This window comes from Culex quinquefasciatus, chromosome 3, assembly GCF_015732765.1.
Source record: "Culex quinquefasciatus strain JHB chromosome 3, VPISU_Cqui_1.0_pri_paternal, whole genome shotgun sequence".
Lineage (NCBI taxonomy): Eukaryota > Metazoa > Arthropoda > Insecta > Diptera > Culicidae > Culex > Culex quinquefasciatus.
This window is the reverse complement of record NC_051863.1, coordinates 136,342,261-136,364,406: the sequence shown is the minus strand read 5'-3', so window position 1 is coordinate 136,364,406 and position 22,146 is coordinate 136,342,261. Positions and strand designations below refer to the sequence as shown.

The 22,146-nt window shown below is 37.9% G+C and overlaps 1 protein-coding gene across 1 annotated transcript in view; it reads right to left on the bottom strand.

The window, feature by feature from the left end:
- The window catches only part of LOC6052885 (band 7 protein AGAP004871), a 307,921-nt gene that overhangs the window by 31,311 nt on the left and 254,464 nt on the right, over positions 1-22,146 (bottom strand). Inside the window, exon 4 of the mRNA XM_038262004.1 lies at positions 7,375-7,484. Within this exon, the coding sequence (XP_038117932.1) occupies positions 7,375-7,484 (110 nt within the window). The remainder of the gene's footprint in view (positions 1-7,374; positions 7,485-22,146) is intronic.

Genomic DNA, 22,146 nt, shown 5'->3' with positions numbered 1-22,146 from the left:
GCCTCCGGCTACTCCAGGTGGTGGCCACTACTGCCGAAATCTCAAATTTTATGTCCAGTATCAAAATCCTAAAGTTTGATACCCATATTGCCCAACTCTTATAGGTTGTCCCCTTATCGGAACATCCCTCAGCCTCCGGCCACCCATGGTGGCCACTGCTGACAAAACAAATTTAATGTCCAGTATCAAATCTTTAAGTTTGATACCCATATTCCTAACTTATGGTTCCGCAAATGTCCCCTTATCGGAACATCCCTGGCCTCCGGCCACTCCAGGTGGTGGCCACTACTGCCGAAATCTCAAATTTTATGTCCAGTATAAAAATCCCTAAAGTTTGATACCCATATTGCCCCAACTTTTAAAGTTCCGCAAATGTCCCCCTATCGGAACACCCCCGGGGCCTCCGGCCACTCCAGATGGTGGCCACTGCTGACAAAATGTCAAATTTCATGTCCAGTATCAAAATCCCTAAAGTTTGATACCCATATTGCCCCAACTCTTATGGTTCCGCAAATGTCCCCTTATCGGAACATCCCCGGGGCCTCCGGCCACTCCAGGTGGTGGCCACTACTGCCGAAATCTCAAATTTTATGTCCAGTATAAAAATCCCTAAAGTTTGATACCCATATTGCCCCAACTCTTATGGTTCCGCAAATGTCCCTTTATCGGAACATCCCCGGGGCCTCCGGCCACTCCAGATGGTGGCCACTGCTGACAAAATGTAAAATTTTATGTCCAGTATCAAAATCCTTTAAGTTTGATACCCATATTGCCCCAACTCTTATGGTTCCGCAAATGTCCCCTTATCGGAACATCCCCGGGGCCTCCGGCCACTCCAGGTGGTGGCCACTACTGCCGAAATCTCAAATTTTATGTCCAGTATAAAAATCCCTAAAGTTTGATACCCATATTGCCCCAACTTTTAAAGTTCCGCAAATGTCCCCCTATCGGAACACCCCCGGAGCCTCCGGCCACTCCAGATGGCGGCCACTGCTGACAAAATGTCAAATTTCATGTCCAGTATTAAAATCCCTAAAGTTTGATACCCATATTGCCCCAACTCTTATGGTTCCGCAAATGTCCCCTTATCGGAACATCCCCGGGGCCTCCGGCCACTCCAGGTGGTGGCCACTACTGCCGAAATCTCAAATTTTATGTCCAGTATAAAAATCCCTAAAGTTTGATACCCATATTGCCCCAACTTTTAAAGTTCCGCAAATGTCCCCCTATCGGAACACCCCCGGGGCCTCCGGCCACTCCAGGTGGTGGCCACTACTGCCGAAATCTCAAATTTCATGTCCAGTATCAAAATCCCTAAAGTTTGATACCCATATTGCCCCAACTCTTATGGTTCCGCAAATGTCCCTTTATCGGAACATCCCCGGGGCCTCCGGCCACTCCAGATGGTGGCCACTGCTGACAAAATGTAAAATTTTATGTCCAGTATCAAAATCCTTTAAGTTTGATACCCATATTGCCCCAACTCTTATGGTTCCGCAAATGTCCCCTTATCGGAACATCCCCGGGGCCTCCGGCCACTCCAGGTGGTGGCCACTACTGCCGAAATCTCAAATTTTATGTCCAGTATAAAAATCCCTAAAGTTTGATACCCATATTGCCCCAACTTTTAAAGTTCCGCAAATGTCCCCCTATCGGAACACCCCCGGGGCCTCCGGCCACTCCAGATGGTGGCCACTGCTGACAAAATGTCAAATTTCATGTCCAGTATCAAAATCCCTAAAGTTTGATACCCATATTGCCCCAACTCTTATGGTTCCGCAAATGTCCCCTTATCGGAACATCCCCGGGGCCTCCGGCCACTCCAGGTGGTGGCCACTACTGCCAAAATGTCAAATTTCATGTCCAGTATCAAAATCCCTAAAGTTTGATATCCATATTGCCCCAACTCTTATGGTTCCGCAAATGTCCCTTTATCGGAACATCCCCGGGGCCTCCGGCCACTCCAGGTGGTGGCCACTACTGCCAAAATGTCAAATTTAATGTCCAGTATCAAAATCCCTAAAGTTTGATACCCATATTGCCCCAACTTTTATGGTTTCGCAAATGTCCCCATCGGAACACCCTGGCCTCCGGCCACTCCAGATGGTGGCCACTGCTGACAAAATGTCAAATTTCATGTCCAGTATCAAAATCCCTAAAGTTTGATACCCATATTGCCCCAACTCTTATGGTTCCGCCAATGTCCCCTTATCGGAACATCCCCGGGGCCTCCGGCCACTCCAGGTGGTGGCCACTACTGCCAAAATGTCAAATTTCATGTCCAGTATCAAAATCCCTAAAGTTTGATACCCATATTGCCCCAACTTTTATGGTTTCGCAAATGTCCCCCTATCGGAACACCCCCGGGGCCTCCGGCCACTCCAGGTGGTGGCCACTACTGCCAAAATGTCAAATTTAATGTCCAGTATCAAAATCCCTAAAGTTTGATACCCATATTGCCCCAACTTTTATGGTTTCGCAAATGTCCCCCTATCGGAACACCCCCGGGGCCTCCGGCCACTCCAGGTGGTGGCCACTACTGCCGAAATCTCAAATTTCATGTCCAGTATCAAAATCCCTAAAGTTTGATACCCATATTGCCCCAACTTTTAAAGTTCCGCAAATGTCCCCCTATCGGAACACCCCCGGAGCCTCCGGCCACTCCAGATGGTGGCCACTGCTGACAAAATGTCAAATTTCATGTCCAGTATCAAAATCCCTAAAGTTTGATACCCATATTGCCCCAACTTTTAAAGTTCCGCAAATGTCCCCCTATCGGAACACCCCCGGAGCCTCCGGCCACTCCAGATGGTGGCCACTGCTGACAAAATGTCAAATTTAATGTCCAGTATCAAAATCCCTAAAGTTTGATACCCATATTGCCCCAACTCTTATGGTTCCGCCAATGTCCCCTTATCGGAACATCCCCGGGGCCTCCGGCCACTCCAGGTGGTGGCCACTACTGCCAAAATGTCAAATTTCATGTCCAGTATCAAAATCCCTAAAGTTTGATACCCATATTGCCCCAACTCTTATGGTTTCGCAAATGTCCCCCTATCGGAACACCCCCGGGGCCTCCGGCCACTCCAGGTGGTGGCCACTACTGCCAAAATGTCAAATTTAATGTCCAGTATCAAAATCCCTAAAGTTTGATACCCATATTGCCCCAACTTTTATGGTTTCGCAAATGTCCCCCTATCGGAACACCCCCGGGGCCTCCGGCCACTCCAGGTGGTGGCCACTACTGCCGAAATCTCAAATTTCATGTCCAGTATCAAAATCCCTAAAGTTTGATACCCATATTGCCCCAACTTTTAAAGTTCCGCAAATGTCCCCCTATCGGAACACCCCCGGAGCCTCCGGCCACTCCAGATGGTGGCCACTGCTGACAAAATGTCAAATTTCATGTCCAGTATCAAAATCCCTAAAGTTTGATACCCATATTGCCCCAACTTTTAAAGTTCCGCAAATGTCCCCCTATCGGAACACCCCCGGGGCCTCCGGCCACTCCAGATGGTGGCCACTGCTGACAAAATGTCAAATTTCATGTCAAGTATCAAAATCCCTAAAGTTTGATACCCATATTGCCCCAACTCTTATGGTTCCGCCAATGTCCCCTTATCGGAACATCCCCGGGGCCTCCGGCCACTCCAGGTGGTGGCCACTACTGCCAAAATGTCAAATTTCATGTCCAGTATCAAAATCCCTAAAGTTTGATACCCATATTGCCCCAACTCTTATGGTTTCGCAAATGTCCCCCTATCGGAACACCCCCGGGGCCTCCGGCCACTCCAGGTGGTGGCCACTACTGCCAAAATGTCAAATTTAATGTCCAGTATCAAAATCCCTAAAGTTTGATACCCATATTGCCCCAACTTTTATGGTTTCGCAAATGTCCCCCTATCGGAACACCCCCGGGGCCTCCGGCCACTCCAGGTGGTGGCCACTACTGCCGAAATCTCAAATTTCATGTCCAGTATCAAAATCCCTAAAGTTTGATACCCATATTGCCCCAACTTTTAAAGTTCCGCAAATGTCCCCCTATCGGAACACCCCCGGAGCCTCCGGCCACTCCAGATGGTGGCCACTGCTGACAAAATGTCAAATTTCATGTCCAGTATCAAAATCCCTAAAGTTTGATACCCATATTGCCCCAACTTTTAAAGTTCCGCAAATGTCCCCCTATCGGAACACCCCCGGAGCCTCCGGCCACTCCAGATGGTGGCCACTGCTGACAAAATGTCAAATTTAATGTCCAGTATCAAAATCCCTAAAGTTTGATATCCATATTGCCCCAACTCTTATGGTTCCGCAAATGTCCCCTTATCGGAACATCCCCGGGGCCTACGGCCATTCCAGGTGGTGGCCACTGCTGACAAAATGTAAAATTTCATGACCAGTATCAAAAACCCTAAAGTTTGATACCCATATTGCCCCAACTCTTATGGTTCCGCAAATGTCCCCTTATTGGAACACCCCCGGGGCCTCCGGCCACTCCAGGTGGTGGCCATTACTGCCAAAATGTCAAATTTCATGTCCAGTATCAAAATCCCTAAAGTTTGATACCCATATTGCCCCAACTCTTATGGTTCCGCAAATGTCCCCTTATCGGAACATCCCCGGGGCCTCCGGCCACTCCAGATGGTGGCCACTGCTGACAAAATGTCAAATTTAATGTCCAGTATCAAAATCCCTAAAGTTTGATACCCATATTGCCCCAACTCTTTCAGTTCCGCAAATGTCCCCTTATCGGAACATCCCCGGGGACTTCGGCCACTCCAAGTGGTGGCCACTACTGCCGAAATGTCAAATTTGTCAAAGAGAGAGCAGCTTTCTGTGTAGCTGTGGATTCCGTCACCCCTCGCGTCCTTCTTTGGTTCCGTGCCTCCATGGCAACACGATGCACGAAATCCGGCCGCTTCCTCAACCCGGATGGTAAGGACAGGTTTGATAAAGGATCACGAGCAGCAGCTACCTCGAGCTGTGAAATCCGTCACCGGTTTGGGGGAGCGGGGTGAAGGCAGCTCGCCGAGCTGTGAAATCCCTCACCCCGCGCGTCCTTCCTTGGTCCCGTCCCGCAAAATCTCCACGGCAACGTCGTCCGATCGTGGATTTCCTCGTGGCTGGTTTCCTCCTCGGTCCCGCATCAGCAGCAGCAGGAGCTCCTTCCAGGTCGGCGTCCAAAATTGATTTGCCTTGATTTTGGATCGGCACCACCTTTTATATCAAATCGTTTTGGCGTTTGGCGAAGCAGCAGCACAAAAGGAAATAATCGCCAAATTGTGTCAAGGCCAAACGCAGGCAAGGCTTTGGGGGCGGAGTCAAGGGAGAGAGTGTGCGCGTGTGTGTGCGTGCTTGCTTGCTGTGTGGAAACAGTTTTATTAATTTAAACTCAGTTTTTAAGTGCTTCAACTAAATTTCACGGCCATTAATTAGGTATAGTAAGAATGCGTGAAATCTCCCCTTTCGTTTGGTGGGTACCACTTTTACGTGTGTTGAACAGGAGCTGAGATATTAATGTTACAAATCTTGCAGTCGCGTTTAATTTTTTGTTACATTTCGCCCGCGAAATTTTGGATTGCTACCCTGTATAGAGCCCTAAGACGAAGTTCTTCGTCAAAATACAAAAATCACTTACTAAAACTGTTTTTCTTTTTTAAAATGGTCTAAACGTCAAAATTTTCAAAAACCGATTGCGGGAATCGCTTCCCCAGACAATTTTACATAAAAGTCTCCATATTGACCATTGTCCTATGTCCAATCCTTGTGAAGATACATCGGTTTTAAAATAGAAAATGTTGAAAAAATAGGTTTTTTAGTGGTTCTTGGCAATTTCTATATGACAAGACTTGATTTTTCAGTCTCGTGAATATTTTTACCGGAAAGTTCGTCCAATTTCTTATAAAGTCTATCAAAAACATTTTTTAATGAGTTTTCCTTGGTTATCGCCGATAAAACTATCGTATTTTGATAACGATAACAAAATGATTTAACAACAATTTTTGGACCTTCTGTTAAATAGTGGATAATTCAAAACCTCAAACAACTTAAATTAAACCAAACAAATAGTATATTGTAAAGCCATTTTGACATATTATTTCCTATCTATCTATCTATCAAATCATTTAAAAAAAATGCAACATCGGCGAGTTGAAACAAAAATCAAAACCAAAAGCAGCAAAAATATCGTATTAAAAAAATGTATTCCTTTTGCGAAAATATTCCTCCTCCCCTCCCCTTGCATATCTGAGTTAATTTTTCAAGAGAATTTTGCAATTTTTTGAAGTGCGATATATCTTTAGGGGGGAGGGAGCGTTTTTTTGGGAGGATAATAATTGAAAATTTCACCGGTTCTTACACATTTTTTATGACAAAATCTATCACTTTTGCCAGAGTATGATAATGATCCCTAAAAAAATCAAATTTCAATGAATTTACCAAATTATTTTTTCACCTAAACTTTTACTTTTTTTACCTATTTGTAGTCTCAAAATTCGAAATAAGATAATATTTTTTGAAAATCGTTTTGCAATCGATTTTATAAGTTTTTTCAACGAAAATGTCAATGAATAATCCTTTTTAACCCCTAAATTTTATAAGAACCTGAACAACCTGAAATAAAATTAGTAATGACCTTAAATGAAAATAAAATGATATTATGAGATTTAAAACAAAAAATATATCTAAAATACACAGAAATTATTCTTGATTCTCATCAATCTTGAAACTATCAATGTTTTGTATTTGGACATCGTAAAAACGTATATACACTATCCAATCAAGTTCCAGTAAAACTCAACCTGTTTTAGATCTGTCCAAGTTTGATGATGGGACATAGGTATTCATAGGTATCTTTTGGGACAAAGTTCAAAATAAAGTCACATTTGAAAATCTATAAAAAATGTTGGATAAATGTCTCACACCTTCTACTTTTGAAATTATCAGCTATATATTTTTAGGTTTTCTAAAGTTTCAGCTTATCTTAATAAATCCTTAAATGCACTCGAAAAGGTTTCAGAATAGTTTGACGTTGGTTCAACTAATCTCAATGTTACGTCATAATACCGTCACCATTTTCCACCATAACCATCATCATTTTGTATCGAACAGCAGCAGCAGTGTCCGCGTTCGTTGAGTCGGTAGTTATCTTCAGTCTATTTAATTCCACCCTTCATTAGACTCACAAATGGGCAGTGAAAGGACAACGTTCGGTGGAGATCCAATTTAGAGAACGAAACACTCCGAAGGGATGAGTCAAAGTTCCGTTTGGAGGAAGTTACAACAAAAATAAAGTTTTACGCTTCGGCACCCAACTTGGCCCGATTCCCAGTGTTGGAATTAAAGACAGTTCCAGACGGACGGACCAAAACTCACCTTGAAGCACACCAGCAGGCTGAAGGGCATCGTTAGCACCACCAGGACCCAGGACAGAAAGATGAGGATCCGGCCGCATGTTGAAGCTTCCCCGTTGGTGTCCTCCTCAGCTGTTGGGGTGAAATTAATGGGAAGAATATTTTTGAATATACGACTTGTTTTGAAGAAATGTGATCTCAGTTTTGAACTTGTTGAGTGGTAATTTGCTTTGCTGTTATTTCCTGAAAAAAATGGGTTATATGGAGCAATTCCAGCTCAAATCAGGAATTTTTCTGGTACTTTTGTACCCGACCCTTTCCGATTTCAATGAAACTTTGTAGACATGTTATCCTAGGCCTATATAAGCCATTTTTGTGTATATGGAGCCAATAGTACTCGAAAACAACATTTGAGAAGGGCGTAAGATATTTACATATTTTTGTATTTTGTAATTTAAAAATTACTGTATCTCGAAGCCGTTGCGTCGTATCAAAAAGTGGTCAAAGACAAACTTGTAGGAAATTGGACGGGCTTTCTGAAAAAAATACACTGAAACAAAAATACACGCCACATCTATGAGATTTTTTGATTTTTAAGTCTAAAACTTAAATTTAAGGTGATGTCACGATTTTTTTTCGTTCAAAATTTTTGAAGGAGTAGCCTAAAATGTTACCAAAAGACTGACGTAAAATGCAGGATGGTATGTCACTCCTAAAAAAATACAAAAATCATTTACTAAAACAGTTTTTTTGAAAAGTGGTCTAAACGTCAACATTTTTAAAAACCGGTAGTGGCAATCGATTCTCCAGACAATTTTACATAAAAGTCTCCATATTGACCATTGTCCTATGTCCAATTCTTGGGAAGATATAGCGGTTTTAAAAATAAAAATGTTGAAAAAACGGGTTTTTTGTGGTTTTTGGCAATTTCTATATGACAGACTTGGTTTTTCAGTCTCGTAAATATTTTTACCGGAAAGCTCGTCCAATTTCCCATAAGTTTGTCTTTGCCAGCATTTCAATTGGATGTAAGGGCTTACAGATATAAGCTCAACTACATTGCTAATAACTGAAAGTAGATTTTTTTTTCAGTGTGGTAGAAACCTGGATAGTAAATTTGCTTACGTAAATATAAAAACGAGTCAAATCAAAAAGCTGTCAAAGGCAAACTTATGGGAAATTGGACGAGCTTTCTGGTAAAAATATTTACGAGACTGAAAAACCAAGTCTGTCATATAGAAATGGCCAAAAACCACCAAAAAACCCGTTTTTTCAACATTTTTATTTTTAAAACCGCTGTATCTTCCCAAGAATTGGACATAGGACAATGGTCAATATGGAGACTTTTATGTAAAATTGTCTGGAGAATCGATTGCCACTACCGGTTTTTTAAAATTTTGACGTTTAGACCACTTTTCAAAAAAACTGTTTTAGTAAATGATTTTTGTATTTTTTGAGGAGTGACATACCATCCTGCATTTTTCGTCAACCTGTTGGTAACATTTTAGGCTATTCCCTCAAAAATTTTGAACGAAAAAAAAATCGTGACATCACCTTTAAATTTAAGTTTTAGACTTAAAAATCAAAAAATCTCATAGATGTGGCGTGTATTTTTGTTTCAGTGTATTTTTTTCAGAAAGCCCGTCCAATTTCCTACAAGTTTGTCTTTGACCACTTTTTGATACGACGCAACGGCTTCGAGATACAGTAATTTTTAAATTACAAAATACAAAAATATGTAAATATCTTACGCCCTTCTCAAATGTTGTTTTCGAGTACTATTGGCTCCATATACACAAAAATGGCTTATATAGGCCTAGGATAACATGTCTACAAAGTTTCATTGAAATCGGAGAGGGTCGGGTACAAAAGTACCAGAAAAATTCCTGATTTGAGCTGGAATTGCTCTTTGGTGTGATATTATGTATATATTTTCAGTATAAAATTAGTAGATTGACGTGGTATTGAACATCACATTTCAAGCATATCGCCAACATTTTCCAAGTTTTCCAATAAAGCACTCAACTTATTATCTGCTGAAAGCATTTTCCTCGTCCGCGTTTCCAAAGTAATCACAGTTATCCTAATCCGCACGAGAAAGCACTTCAATCCAATTTGCAGGGACAACGAATGCCAAACTAAACATCAACAAAAACTTTCCCACGAGTATGAAAAACTTCCCCGCCAAAGTACCGGACCTTGTTGCGGTGATGCGTCCGGGGAAAAACTTTACACCAACCTCCTCCTAAGAATCCCCCCCTCCGTCAAGGACAAACACCCCCTCTTCCGGTTCATTTCCTTTCTGGTCTTCTGGCCAAACGCCATAAAAAGCTAATAACTGGCGCGGTTTCTTTTACGAGAATCCAAACAACGGAAAAAAAGGGAGCAGCGAATAAACTTTGAAGTATTTCACCCCACCTCACTTTAGAGGAAAAAGAGCTGAATTTTGATGTTTAAGGGGGGGGTGGCAAATAAGTCGCATTATCGCGGGTCTTACCCGGCTGTGACAAGCACCACTCAATTGATGCGAAACGCCATCGGAATCCCCAAAATTTCTGGTTCCTCTAATGCTCTCCCCGGTTTGCATGGCGGGTTTTCCCGGAGAAATTCAATTTTCGACCCGCTGGAAAATAAGGGAGACCGGAAATGAGGAGAGGGAAGGAGCGAGTATTTAATTAGCAATAAAATTTTATTTTTACTTCTTTGGTTTCAGCTTGGTGCGGTTTTTAATGTTGAACAAGATGGTTGGTCCTCGTAATGGAGGAGAGAGAAAAAAAAAGTTACGAGATAATTTGCTACGACAAAACGATCGACTGTTTTAAATTGGATTCGGAAACCATCCAATTGTGGGCGGAATATTAATGAAGCTTTGTGGCTAGGCAGATGACACTTGTATAATTGCAGAAACATTTGCTAATAACATGATTATTTTTGGGATATATTCCAAAAGCCGATTTGAATATTAATATATTTACAAATCAAATAGAGTAGAGCAATCGATTCGAGGTTATAAAAATCATTGGAGACAGGATTTTTTTCAAGGAAGTTTCCTGGCTCTGAATTTAATTTTTACGAAATCTAAGCTAATACTAATTCTTCAACTAAAATATAATATTTTTTTTATTAGTTTTTTTTTATTTCATAGTTTTCAGCTCAATGAATTATTTGCGTAATTTTTTTTATTTATTTTTTATTTGGGAAAAACTACATTATACGATCAGACTTCAGGAGATATCAACACATTCTAAGAGCTAATAAATTTTCAATTTTCAAATCATTTTAACGTCACAAAGAAAAAGCACTGAAAAATCTTTATAATGGCTTATTCTCAATTGAGCGAGCGATCCTACAAATAATCTCTATGACTCCAAAACGTCACAACATCAATTGAAAATCATTTCTTCATTTCAAATTTTCACAATAAATCTGATAATGACACTTATGATTGATAAATCTGACTAATAACATTATTTCTGTACAAACAATGTAATAATCAAGGTATATTTCTAGTTTTTAATGCCCGGAAAGCTCGTCCAATTTCCTATAAGTTTGCCTGCACTGAAAGCCCGACCATGGTAGTTTTAAGAACATTTGCTAAAAATGCTGCTTATTAAATTAACTGTGGCTTTTTGGTGAAAGTAAACGCAAATATGGTAAAATGAACCATGCTTCCACAAAATTGCATGGTAGCAATTACGAATTCATTATCATTCTCTCCATAATCGAGGGTTAAAATTACCATACCGCTCTCGACATAGTAAAACTGACTGCGTTAATCAGTCAATACAAGCACGGAATGCTTTTAGCAAAAATACGTCGGCGCGTGTTCTCAATTTAATCCTACAATATGGTAGCAACTACCATGATTGGGTTTTCAGTGTGTGACAGCTTTTTGATTTGACTTGTTTTGATATTTACGTAAGCTAATTTATTATCTAGGTTTCTACCAAACTGAAAAAAATATTCTATTTTCAGTTATTAGCAATGTAATTAAGCTTATATCTGTAAGCCCTTACATCCAATTGAAATGCTGTCAGAGGCAAACTTATGGGAAATTGGACGAGCTTTCCGGCAAAAATATTTACGAGACTGAAAAACCAAGTCTGTCATATAGAAATTGCCAAAAACCACCAAAAAACCCATTTTTTCAACATTTTTATTTTTAAACTGCTGTATCCTCCCAAGGATTGGACATAGGACAATGGTCAATATGGAGACTTTTATGTAAAATTGTCTGGAGAATCGGTTCCCACTACTGGTTTTTAAAAATGTTGACGTTTAGACCACTTTTCAAAAACAGTTTCAGTAAATGATTTTTGTATTTTTTAGGATAGACATACCATCCTGCATTTTTCGTCGGTCTTTTGGTAACATCTTAGGCTATTTCCTCAAAAATTTTGAACGAAAAAAAATCGTGACATCACCTTTAAATTTAAGTTTTAGACTTAAAAATCAAAATATCTCCTATTAGTGGCGAGTATTTTTGTTTCAGTGCATTTTTTTCAGAAAGCTCGTCCAATTTCCTACAAGTTTGTCTTTGACCACTTTTTGATATGACGCAATAGCTTCGAGATACAGTAATTTTTAAATTGCAAAATACAAAAATATTTAAATACGTTACGCCCTTCTCAAATGTTATTTTCGAGTACTATTGGCTCCATATATACAAAAATGGCTTATATAGGCCTAGGATAACATGTCTAAAAAGTTGCATTGAAATCGGAGAGGGTCGGGTACAATAGTACCAAATAAATTCCTGATTTGAGCTGGAATTGCTCAAAAGGCTCACCACGATTGACACTTTTTCAATATATTAGAAATGTTGCAATTTTAGTCCAGACAAATAATTCGTTAGACATATTTCGGAAACGTTGCCATCTATCCAAAGATCCGCATTAAAAAAACGTATTCATTTTGGTTAACTTAGGTTGCACGGAAAACTTTAATCTCTTGCTTTATTTTTTTTCTTGTTTCATTTTCAGCATTTCAATTTGGATGTTTTTTCTGTTTATATTTGACTTATTGTACCTTTGTCTTTTAGCAGCATTTTTTAAGTTTTCTGTCTGTTTTTTTTTACATTTTTTCCTATAAAATGATATTTATAGCTTTAAAATGCAAACAAATCTGTAGGAGCATAGTCACATTACAAAAAATATTACATTATATACTTTGTTTTACAAAAATAATGCTAATGTTATAAAAAAACACAGCCAAGATGAGCTCTGAAATATAAACTTTTTGAAAAATGGCTATTTAACAAAGAACAAGTCAAACTATCAAACCTGAAACATAAAATAATGAGCATACATTTTTTTGTGAGATTTCCGTGTTTGATGTATCGTTTCAAAATAAACATAACTCTGTCATACTTTTTTTTCGTTTAAATTTAAAATACGAATAAAATATTCGCAATTTCAATTGTCATTGGCGATGATAATTTTCATCCGTCCAGAGTTTTTTGCTCTCACGGTTGAGGTGATGACGGACCCACCATAACAAGGTGGAAGGAATAATTTTCTGTCTTCGGAGGACGTATGATAAGTCTCCTCAATAAAGGATACATATTATTTTGATGTAGCTTAAGCGTTTTTCAATTAATTCACCTTTATTTTAGCTATTTAGTTGTACACACATGTACACAAACATGTACATAGAATTAACAAACTTGATTTTTCACCAGTAAAGCCATATATAATTTAAAAGAAAAACAAACCAAAAAATAAAACTGCTGAACTACAACTGAAACAACCAAATTGATCAGAAACTCAATCTATTTAAGGATGGACAGTTGACAATACTAAATTTCAAAATTTCAACTAATTTGATTCTAATAAAGGCTTGAAAAACTCGATTTTTAACCTTTCAATTTTACTTTACAATATAAAAGTATAAAAATATACAAAATTAGCTAAGTGATGTTTTTTCGAAGCGAATCTTTACCAATTTCTTCAAATAATTCGTAAGCTCTGGTATCAAGTCAAACCTTAATTTATCATGATCCTCAAAAAATTAAAAAAGAACCCTCATTGCTCATTCAATCATTCTTCTTTTCACCAATTTCCAACGATTATCTATTTCGCTTCACTCTTGATGAAATCAAGATTTTTTCCTCCCCACCGCAATGACGGAAAAATCGTGTGAAACAGACGTGAAAATTTCGCAATTTTCTACGCTGATTTTGCACGGCGAGATAATAAAAAACCGTGACACGCAAAAGAATTTCCTCGCCACCACCAGTAACAACAAGTAGCCGCGTGGGGGAGACAATCTTGATCCATTTTTTCCGCTTTGTAGGGTGGGTGGTGAACCACTCAAGCTTGTTTCTGTCCTGTGGTTGATGGCTGAGCAATAATAATCGCGGGCAAGTCACAGGGAAGGTGAGATTGTGGGATTAGGTCTCGTGATGTACGCGCGTTCTTTTTTGCCTGGCATAGGAAGCTTATGTTAACGAGACAGAAATGAAATTACTTTTTTTTTTTCGGAAGGTTTTACCGTCTCTTGAAGCTGGAAAGGTAATTTTCTTGATAACTGGCAAAAATAATGGAATGACGAATTGATGGGATTCAGTGATATTCGTTTTTTTAATGCTGTGTAAATTGAAGGATGAAGCAGTTATTTTATGGAAAATGGCTTCTGTGATGGAATACTCATATTTCAATCTCAAACATTTGTACTACAACGAAAAAAAACAGCAAAAATTGATATAGTTTCGAAAAAAACTTATTCCAAATGAATGTTGAGCATATTTCAATATGTTTTAGTAGTAACTAAAACAACATTTCAAATGCTCAAAGAATAACCACAAAATTTGAAGAAAAGTTCACGAACTTCGTTAAACAAACATAATAGTGTGATTTTTTTCAATTATTAGTAACTTTTATAACAGTCTTTTTAACATGACCAATTCTACTGGTCAACGTTTATGCAGATATCAGAAGTTATCTTGCAATTTTCTATCGCTGCCAAACAACTTTTTAGTACTGAAGTTATCTAGCAGCTATGTTTTTTTTTTCTAAAATCATCGAATCTGCAAAATAACTTCAGTTCGATTTTTACAAGATAACATTCGCTCGATATCTAAAGGATAACTTTGTGCAAGATAACTTCAACTCGTTTTTTTGTTTGATAGCTTTTTGAGAAGTTATCTTGCAGAAAATTATCATACTTAAGATCAAGATAAAATTATCTTAAGCTATCTTGCAAAAATAAAGCTGAAGTTATCTACAAAAAGTGATAACAAAAAATTGAGCTGAAGTTTTCTTTCAGAAAGTTATCTTGCAGATTCGATGATTTTGAAAAAAAAAACTGTTCTGTTCTAAAAATTTATCGTGCAGCGATATTTTTAGTACTTGAAAGATAACTGTTTTACTATCATAATGCGCTTTTGGAAAGTTAAATTTGTGTCGCACATGAGCATTGTGTTGCCTCCTCCGATAAAAGAGCAATTCTCTACGAAATCGTTCTTTCTGTTAAAATTTGAATATTTGTATTTTTTAATCCGGCTGAAACTTTTCAGTGCCTTCGTTATACCCAAAGAAGCCATTTTGCATAATTAGTTTGTCCATATAATTTTCCATACAGATTTGGCAGCTGTCCATACAAAAATGATATATGAAAATTCAAAAATCTGTATCTTTGGAAGGAATTTTTTGATCGATTTGGTGTCTTCGGCAAAGTTGTAGGTATGGATAAGGACTACACAGAAAAAAAATGATACACGGTAAATAAATGGTTATTTTTAATATCACTTTTTGTCACTAAAACTTGATTTGCACAAAACACTATTTTTATTTAATTTTATTTTCTGATGTGTTTTAGGGGACATCAACAACTTTTCAAAATTTCCAGAACGGGCAAAACATCTTTGACCAAGTTATGATTTTTGAAACAATACAGATTTTTTCAAAAACTCGAAATATTGGTCGCAAAAATTCTTCAACTTCATTTTTCGATGTAAATTTGATAAAGTGCACCGTTTGCAAGTTATAGTTATTTTCAGGTAAGTTTTTTGAAAATAGCCGCAGTTATTCATTTTTTCAAATTAGTGCCTATGTTTTCCCACTTTCGCAAGAAATATTTTTAGAAAGCTGAGAAAACTCTCTATATGTTACTCTTTTTGAACTTTGTTGATACGACCCTGAGTTGCTGAGATATTGCCATGCGAAGATTTAAAAACAGGAAATTTGATGTTTTCTTAGTCTCGCCCAAATAACCCACCATTTTCTTTCCACAAAGTGATCTAAAACAAAACTCGGTCAAAGATTGTTTTGCCCGTTCTGGAAATTACTAATAAGTTGATTAATAAGTAGTTTTTTTTTGCAAATCAAGTTTTAGTAATAAAAAGTGAAAAAAAAATCACAAAAAAAATTATCGTGTATCATTTTTTTCAGTGTAGTCCTCATCCATACCTACAACTTTGCCGAAGACACCAAATCGATCAAAAAATTCCTTCAAAAGATACAGAATTTTGAATTTTCATATATCATTTTTGTATGGACAGCTGCCAAATTTGTATGAAAAATTATATGGACAAACCAAAAATTCGAATGACCGAAATCTCAGAAATTGCTCAAAAGTAAAACTCTGAATCTCAAATGAATAACGTTTCCCTAATAATAAACTGTTTCCACAGCTGTTCTTATTACTGTTACCATACGGAAAATTGTTGATAGAACTGTTGTTCAACATGATCGCTACCTGTGCTAAAAACCATGTATGTGATATTGCTTATATCGTGAATGGAGCAAAGTGAAAAGTTATTCATAAAATAAACAAAATAAATCACACTGACATGCAACATCTCTGCAATTTCTTACACTCAATTACCTGGATAAATTATTCAACTCGTCAAACACTAACCAGATTTCAATTCCGAACCCATACCGGATGGCATTCGAAGAATCAACAAAACGCTCACACAAACAGACATCGAGGGGCCCACATGCAACGGCCGTAAATCTTACTCAAAATGGAAGAATCACCGCTAAGGGGGTGAGGTCATGCCAACGCCACACACAATGTGACAGAGAGTGTCGGGTCGGTTCAAGGGCAATCCAAACTTGCAGGCGACTCTAGGTTGAAGGAATCGTCATTGGAAGAATTTTGAACACGTGGTTTTTGGGGCTTTCACCGAAAGGTCGTTTCTCCGAAAGTAGTTTCAGCGAATGTCGTTTTGCCTAAACACAGTTAATTTTAATCATGTTTTAGTAGATTGAGCTATGACTTTTCTGGCAAAACGACATTTCGGTTTCTCTAAATGATCTTTCTGTTTTACTAAGTGGTCATTTCACCGAATGGTCCTTCCATTAAATGTATTCGGAAAAATTACCTCTCCTTATTTGTTTTTCTGAAGTTTGGTAATTCTGGAAATAATGACATTTCGATTTAAACCCCTTTTCGGTGAAATGACCCAATTTCGCTGAAGAGAAAACCAACGACGTCGGAAACAAACAATCCCCGACAGGTGACTTAGTGTTCCGCCCACCCGAGGTGGTGGTGTCCACATGATGGATTAGGTCTGTTCCGGGGATTTTCTAATGCGACTGAAGTTTGAAGTTGGAGTAAGGTGGACTGAGCGGAGCAAAATCGGACGAACGTTTCAAATCTACTGGTAATACTAAGGGTGGCATGCAATGAATTTCAAGTGGGTCTAAGTGAAAAACTGTTCCGGGACTGATAGATGAAGAAGTGGGAAAGTGCAAGAAAAGGGGTAAAATTTTGAGGTCTAATAGAACTAAATGAGATTTTTGAAGGGGTGGGGGATGCATTCGAGAGATTAAAAGTGAAGAAGATGAAAAAAAGTGGTGGAAATTTAAGAGAAAAACTAGACAGAACCCGGGAAATTCCTCCATGTCCTGACCGTGGAGGCTCCTCTAGAAGGCCAATTTCGAGCCACGAGAAAGAGAAAGAGTGAGGAAAGAACAACGGGTACGGCGCCTGTTCGGGACTTACCATAGAGACCATAGATGGTAGTTTTCAATTTAACATCTATCAAAGACAATGAGTAAAAATGAAGAAAAAAGACAATGAATTAGTCCATTATGACGATTTCGATTTGTGGCAGTTGTGGTTGATGGGTTTTTGAGGTCGGTTTGTTTTTTTCTGTTTTGTAAGGAAGAGGAGTAGTGGAAACATTGTTGTGATATTGGAGGAAGTTCCACTTGTTAAATTTCGTCCTCGATGAGCTGTTACATAACATGATAATGATGTGAGCAAAGTGGAGAACCAAAATGGGAGGGCACAATGGCATGGTGGAACAACGATGATTGACGGACATGCATTGTTGTACCCGGGCTCTTTCATGAAGCCGTTGAAGGTAGATTGATGGGATTTTGGTTTGTTTGCTGGTTTTTCTTTGTGTACAGGGAGAGTGTTGTTGTTTGGATTTAACCGTGTTCGTTAATGCTGTTTAATGTTTCCTATTAAAATAAGCTGAATTATTTTTTGCTGTCACTGTATTAAGCGAATCTATCACTCGCAAGGTTCTATAAATGAAATCTACTTAAGTTAAGAAATAGATAGACTCACCAAATAAGTGCTGATAGCATCTTATGTAGAACAACTAATAGCCCTTTTTAATTTGAAACTTCAAGTTATTTAAAAAAGTAAATAAAAATGATGTCAGTGCAAAATTACATTAATTTAATTTTTACCTACAATATGATGTGCCCCGTAATCAATTTAAAACATTATGAAGTGACACTGCACAATGATCTAGATCGCAAAATTAAGAAGAAAATTGATTTTCCGAAAAAAAATGTGAAGATTTGGAGCTTCAATGTCTTCAGAAGAGTTGTTGCAAATGGAAAGTGGCAACGTTTCGTTGAAACCTAGGGTGGCTCACAATCAGGGTGATTTCGAAAATCTTACTTTTCAGGAATATTTTTGGGAACTTTTTTGTCTTCTAGAAAGTTGTTGGTGTTGTTGTTTCTATGTAAAATTGTAATATTAACCCAAAATATGACACAAATTTAACCCAAATATAACCCAAATTTTAACACTTCAGCTCAATTCTGAGGGCAGATTCCGATTTAGCGGGTAAAATTACATGAAAAAACATGTAGTTGGTCCGTTAGGGTGGTCCCATACACTTTTCCCTTGAAAATTAGGCATTTTCAAATGAAGTGCCTCGAACATCACTTTCTCAAAAACTTAACCCTGAATTGCTACTATCAAAAAACTGATTTTTGAAGTTTTGCTCAGATGCTTTCTCTAAATTTTGTCGTAGAAGGTGCAAATTGCGAGGTAAACTTTTGGTGTCTTCGACAAAGTTGCTTAAATTGGCAAGTTCAGTATCCTTCTTTAAGGCAAAAAATCCCAAATATATTCCTGAAAAGTTAGATTTTCGAAATTACCCTGATTTTCAACCAAACCAAAATTAGTCCCTTTTTATTTGGAACAACTCTTCTGATGACTCCAATGATCCAAAACTTCACAATTTTTCCGGACAGCCATTTTTAGCTCAATTTTACGATCTGGACCACTATGCACTGTTGAGGACTCACGTACACTACCAAAACAAACATCTAGCCGTCTTGAGAATGTCAAAACAAATTTGAAGAGTCCAAAACAACTAGTGCTAAAGTATCTAATATCTAGTTTATCGCAAGAAATTTAAATGCATTAAAAATTAACTGCAGCTGGATAATTTTATTTAAGACGTTGAAAATTTTATTTCATGCTTTTAAACCCCCCCCCCGTCCTCCCTCCCTCCCTTCAACCCACTCAAAAACGTTTATATTTGTATTTATCAAATTTTCAGTAGTAGCACGCAGCGATGGAATAATCATCATCAAAAGAAAATTATTGGACGTTCATCAAGAGAAAAAATCCGAAGGGAGCATTGCTTTCCTCTCTCGCGCACGAAAGATCGGTAAAAGGAATCTAAAAAAAATCATCATCTTGATTATTCGGCGGAACATCTTATTCACTACTACACTTGCAAGTGTAACATCACACGTCGAAAAATGACCTGTCACATTTTGTAGATGAGCAATGTGTGTAAACAAAGTGAAATAAATACTTGTAAATGGTGCTAACAATTAAGGAAATTCACAAAAAATCATCAGCAGATTTATTTTCTTGAAGAATTTCGGGAGTGATTTTCTTATGCGTGATTTGCCTCCTCTCTCTTTCACGGGTGAAGAAAGTTCGGTAGCGAAATTGATTTTTTTGCGATTATCCCATCCCTGAGTAGCAGTGTAATAATGTATGAAGCACTTTTTGTTTAGATATTTTGAAAGTCTTTTCTTGAAATTAGAAATTTAATATTTTTTAATTATTTTTTATCACTTCTAGTCGCCACGCAAATAGTCTTTATAACAAAATTCTACTTGAAACATAATATTATAAAAAAATGTATTAAAAATTGGCGTTACTTATTGATAAACAAAAAATCTTCACCACTTGGGACACCTTTGAATTGATTTGAGGTTCCAATTTTCATATAAACCAAAAATTAACCCTTATCAAACTTCTCTCGCTCAAAGTTCCACCAAACAATCACTGCCCCAACAATGTAAACCACCCAAATACCAACTCTTTGTAAACCACATTCCGCCAGTCAATGGGGGTGGTTTCCTTTGCTGCCTCTCAAACAAAGACAAACTTACCCACTCTCGAGATAGTGTTAAAATTTAAAACAAACGGCAGCCACGAGGAAAAGACAACTCAATCTCAAACATCAATCCACTCACAAAACTCATACAACAGCATCAGACAAGGGTTAGCAAAAGGCAACCGTTTTCAACTTTCGGAGTCTTGCAAGAGAGGCAGAACAAAATCAGGACCAGACGAGCAAACGAGCGAACCCCTTTCTGACTAGAGGGAAGGAACGTTTGTTGTTCGCCAGGCTCAGAAACAAGACAGACTAGACACAGAATGACATCATCGTCATGTAGTTCGAGTAAAGAAAGCCATAAAAGCAAAAGAAGAAGAAAGGAAAGTTGATGAGGAGAGGAAGGAAAAGCCTAGGAAATTCAGTTCCCAAAAGTTGGCATCCTCAGAGACTGGCAACTGAATGCCGTTCTGTGATTATAAACCGAAATACAATTTCTCGCTCGAGATTTTCGCTGAAGAGGAGGCTGCTCTCAAGAAAGTCGAGCAAAAGTTTCGCTTCTACAACCAAATGGAGTGGCTTAAAAATACCTACTTTGCATCATTGGCAATTGGCGGTAATTTTTTTATCAAATCATTCAATCAAAAAGTACTCTCATCACCTCTCTAATTCGCGTAGAGCTCGTTCGTTTGAATTCTACCGAAATTGTGATCACCTTCCTCATGACTGCATTCAAATGATCGCGGTCACCACACCAACCTACACAGGCAAGAAAGAGTTAGGCAAAGAGAGAAAGAAAAAGCTTGTGCAATCGTGTCATTCAGCTGTTTGAGTGCTCGACATTCTTTCGTGTCAATTTCGTGTGTGTCAACCAATGTTTGAAAAGGGATCTGTCACTGAATGGGGCTGCTCGATATTGGATAGAACTTTCTGTCAGTGATCATTTCCGGAAACGAAACTCGATCGCTGACGCACAGTGCCTATCATGATCGTCATTGCTTGGTGACGGTCGGTGAACGTAAACACAAAGACGAATTGAACGAAAAATGAGCACCACTCAAGCAGCCGCCCGAACGAGACAACGTTCTCCTTCTCTAGTTTTCGTCTTCCTCTGCCTTGTGTTTGCTGCGTGGTGACAGAAGTCATTCGAATTCGATCATTGGAGAAATGATCGGAATCTCGGTAGAATGTCAAACGACCGTTCTCTGAACGATTGTTTTTCTAGAGAGAAGTCAATGACTAGGTCTATTCCCGTACTGCAGAATTCTGCAATTCTGCACGAAATCGGCAGCAGAGCGTTCCCGTACTTTTCTGCAACAAAAGTAACTTTTCTCTCAGGCAGAACTTCTGCAATGCGAGAGATAGAAGTTGCAGCGAAACCGTTCCCGTACTTTTCTGCAAGCTCTCTCTTCTCTTTCGTGCTGAAAAGTATCTGCAAGTTGGTATGATGGATGTTGAGTACACGCTTACATAAAATTTGCAAATTAGGTGAATGCATGTTATTATGGATATTATGAGTTGTAATAAATTTGATGTTTTATTATTACTAAATTGAAGTAGCTTTTTCTGAAAGGGACATTTGTATATTTTGAATTGATGGGTAGTTTTTAATGCCTGGTTTTATTGAGAACGATTATTTTTTTTTAGTGTTAATATTTTAATCTGATAAAAAGTCGATAACTAAAGCCAGTATTACAGCACGGCTAATACACCAACAAACAATTTGTTTCATAAAAACAAATTGTTTATGAAAACTTTTAAAATAAAAATTCTTTTGAGTTGAATAAATTTTAAAATAAATATTTGTTTAAGGATTAACTTTTAACCTTTAATTGTTTTTGAACAGGCCGTGGAACAGACTCTAGAACAGATTACATGTGTTTACATAATAGGTAAATTTAATTGGCGTTGTTTACACATCATATTTCATATTGTTTAAAATTGAAATAGATTTTATTAAAAATCCAAATTTTCGGTATACTCTACACTACATTTCTCCGTTAAGAAATTGTTCTTAAATTCTTATTTTTTTTTAATTCTTAAATGCCACCATCTTGAATCATAAAAAAAAATACACATTGGAGTCATATTTAGGTTAGAAACTCAAATTTAGAGGATTAAGAGATTCGAAATTTTGGATTTACAACATTTTCAAATTTTACTTATTTTTGAAATTAAAATTTCTTAGATTTTTTTAACTATTAATAAACTTTGTCATTTTAAAATTATATTAGTTAA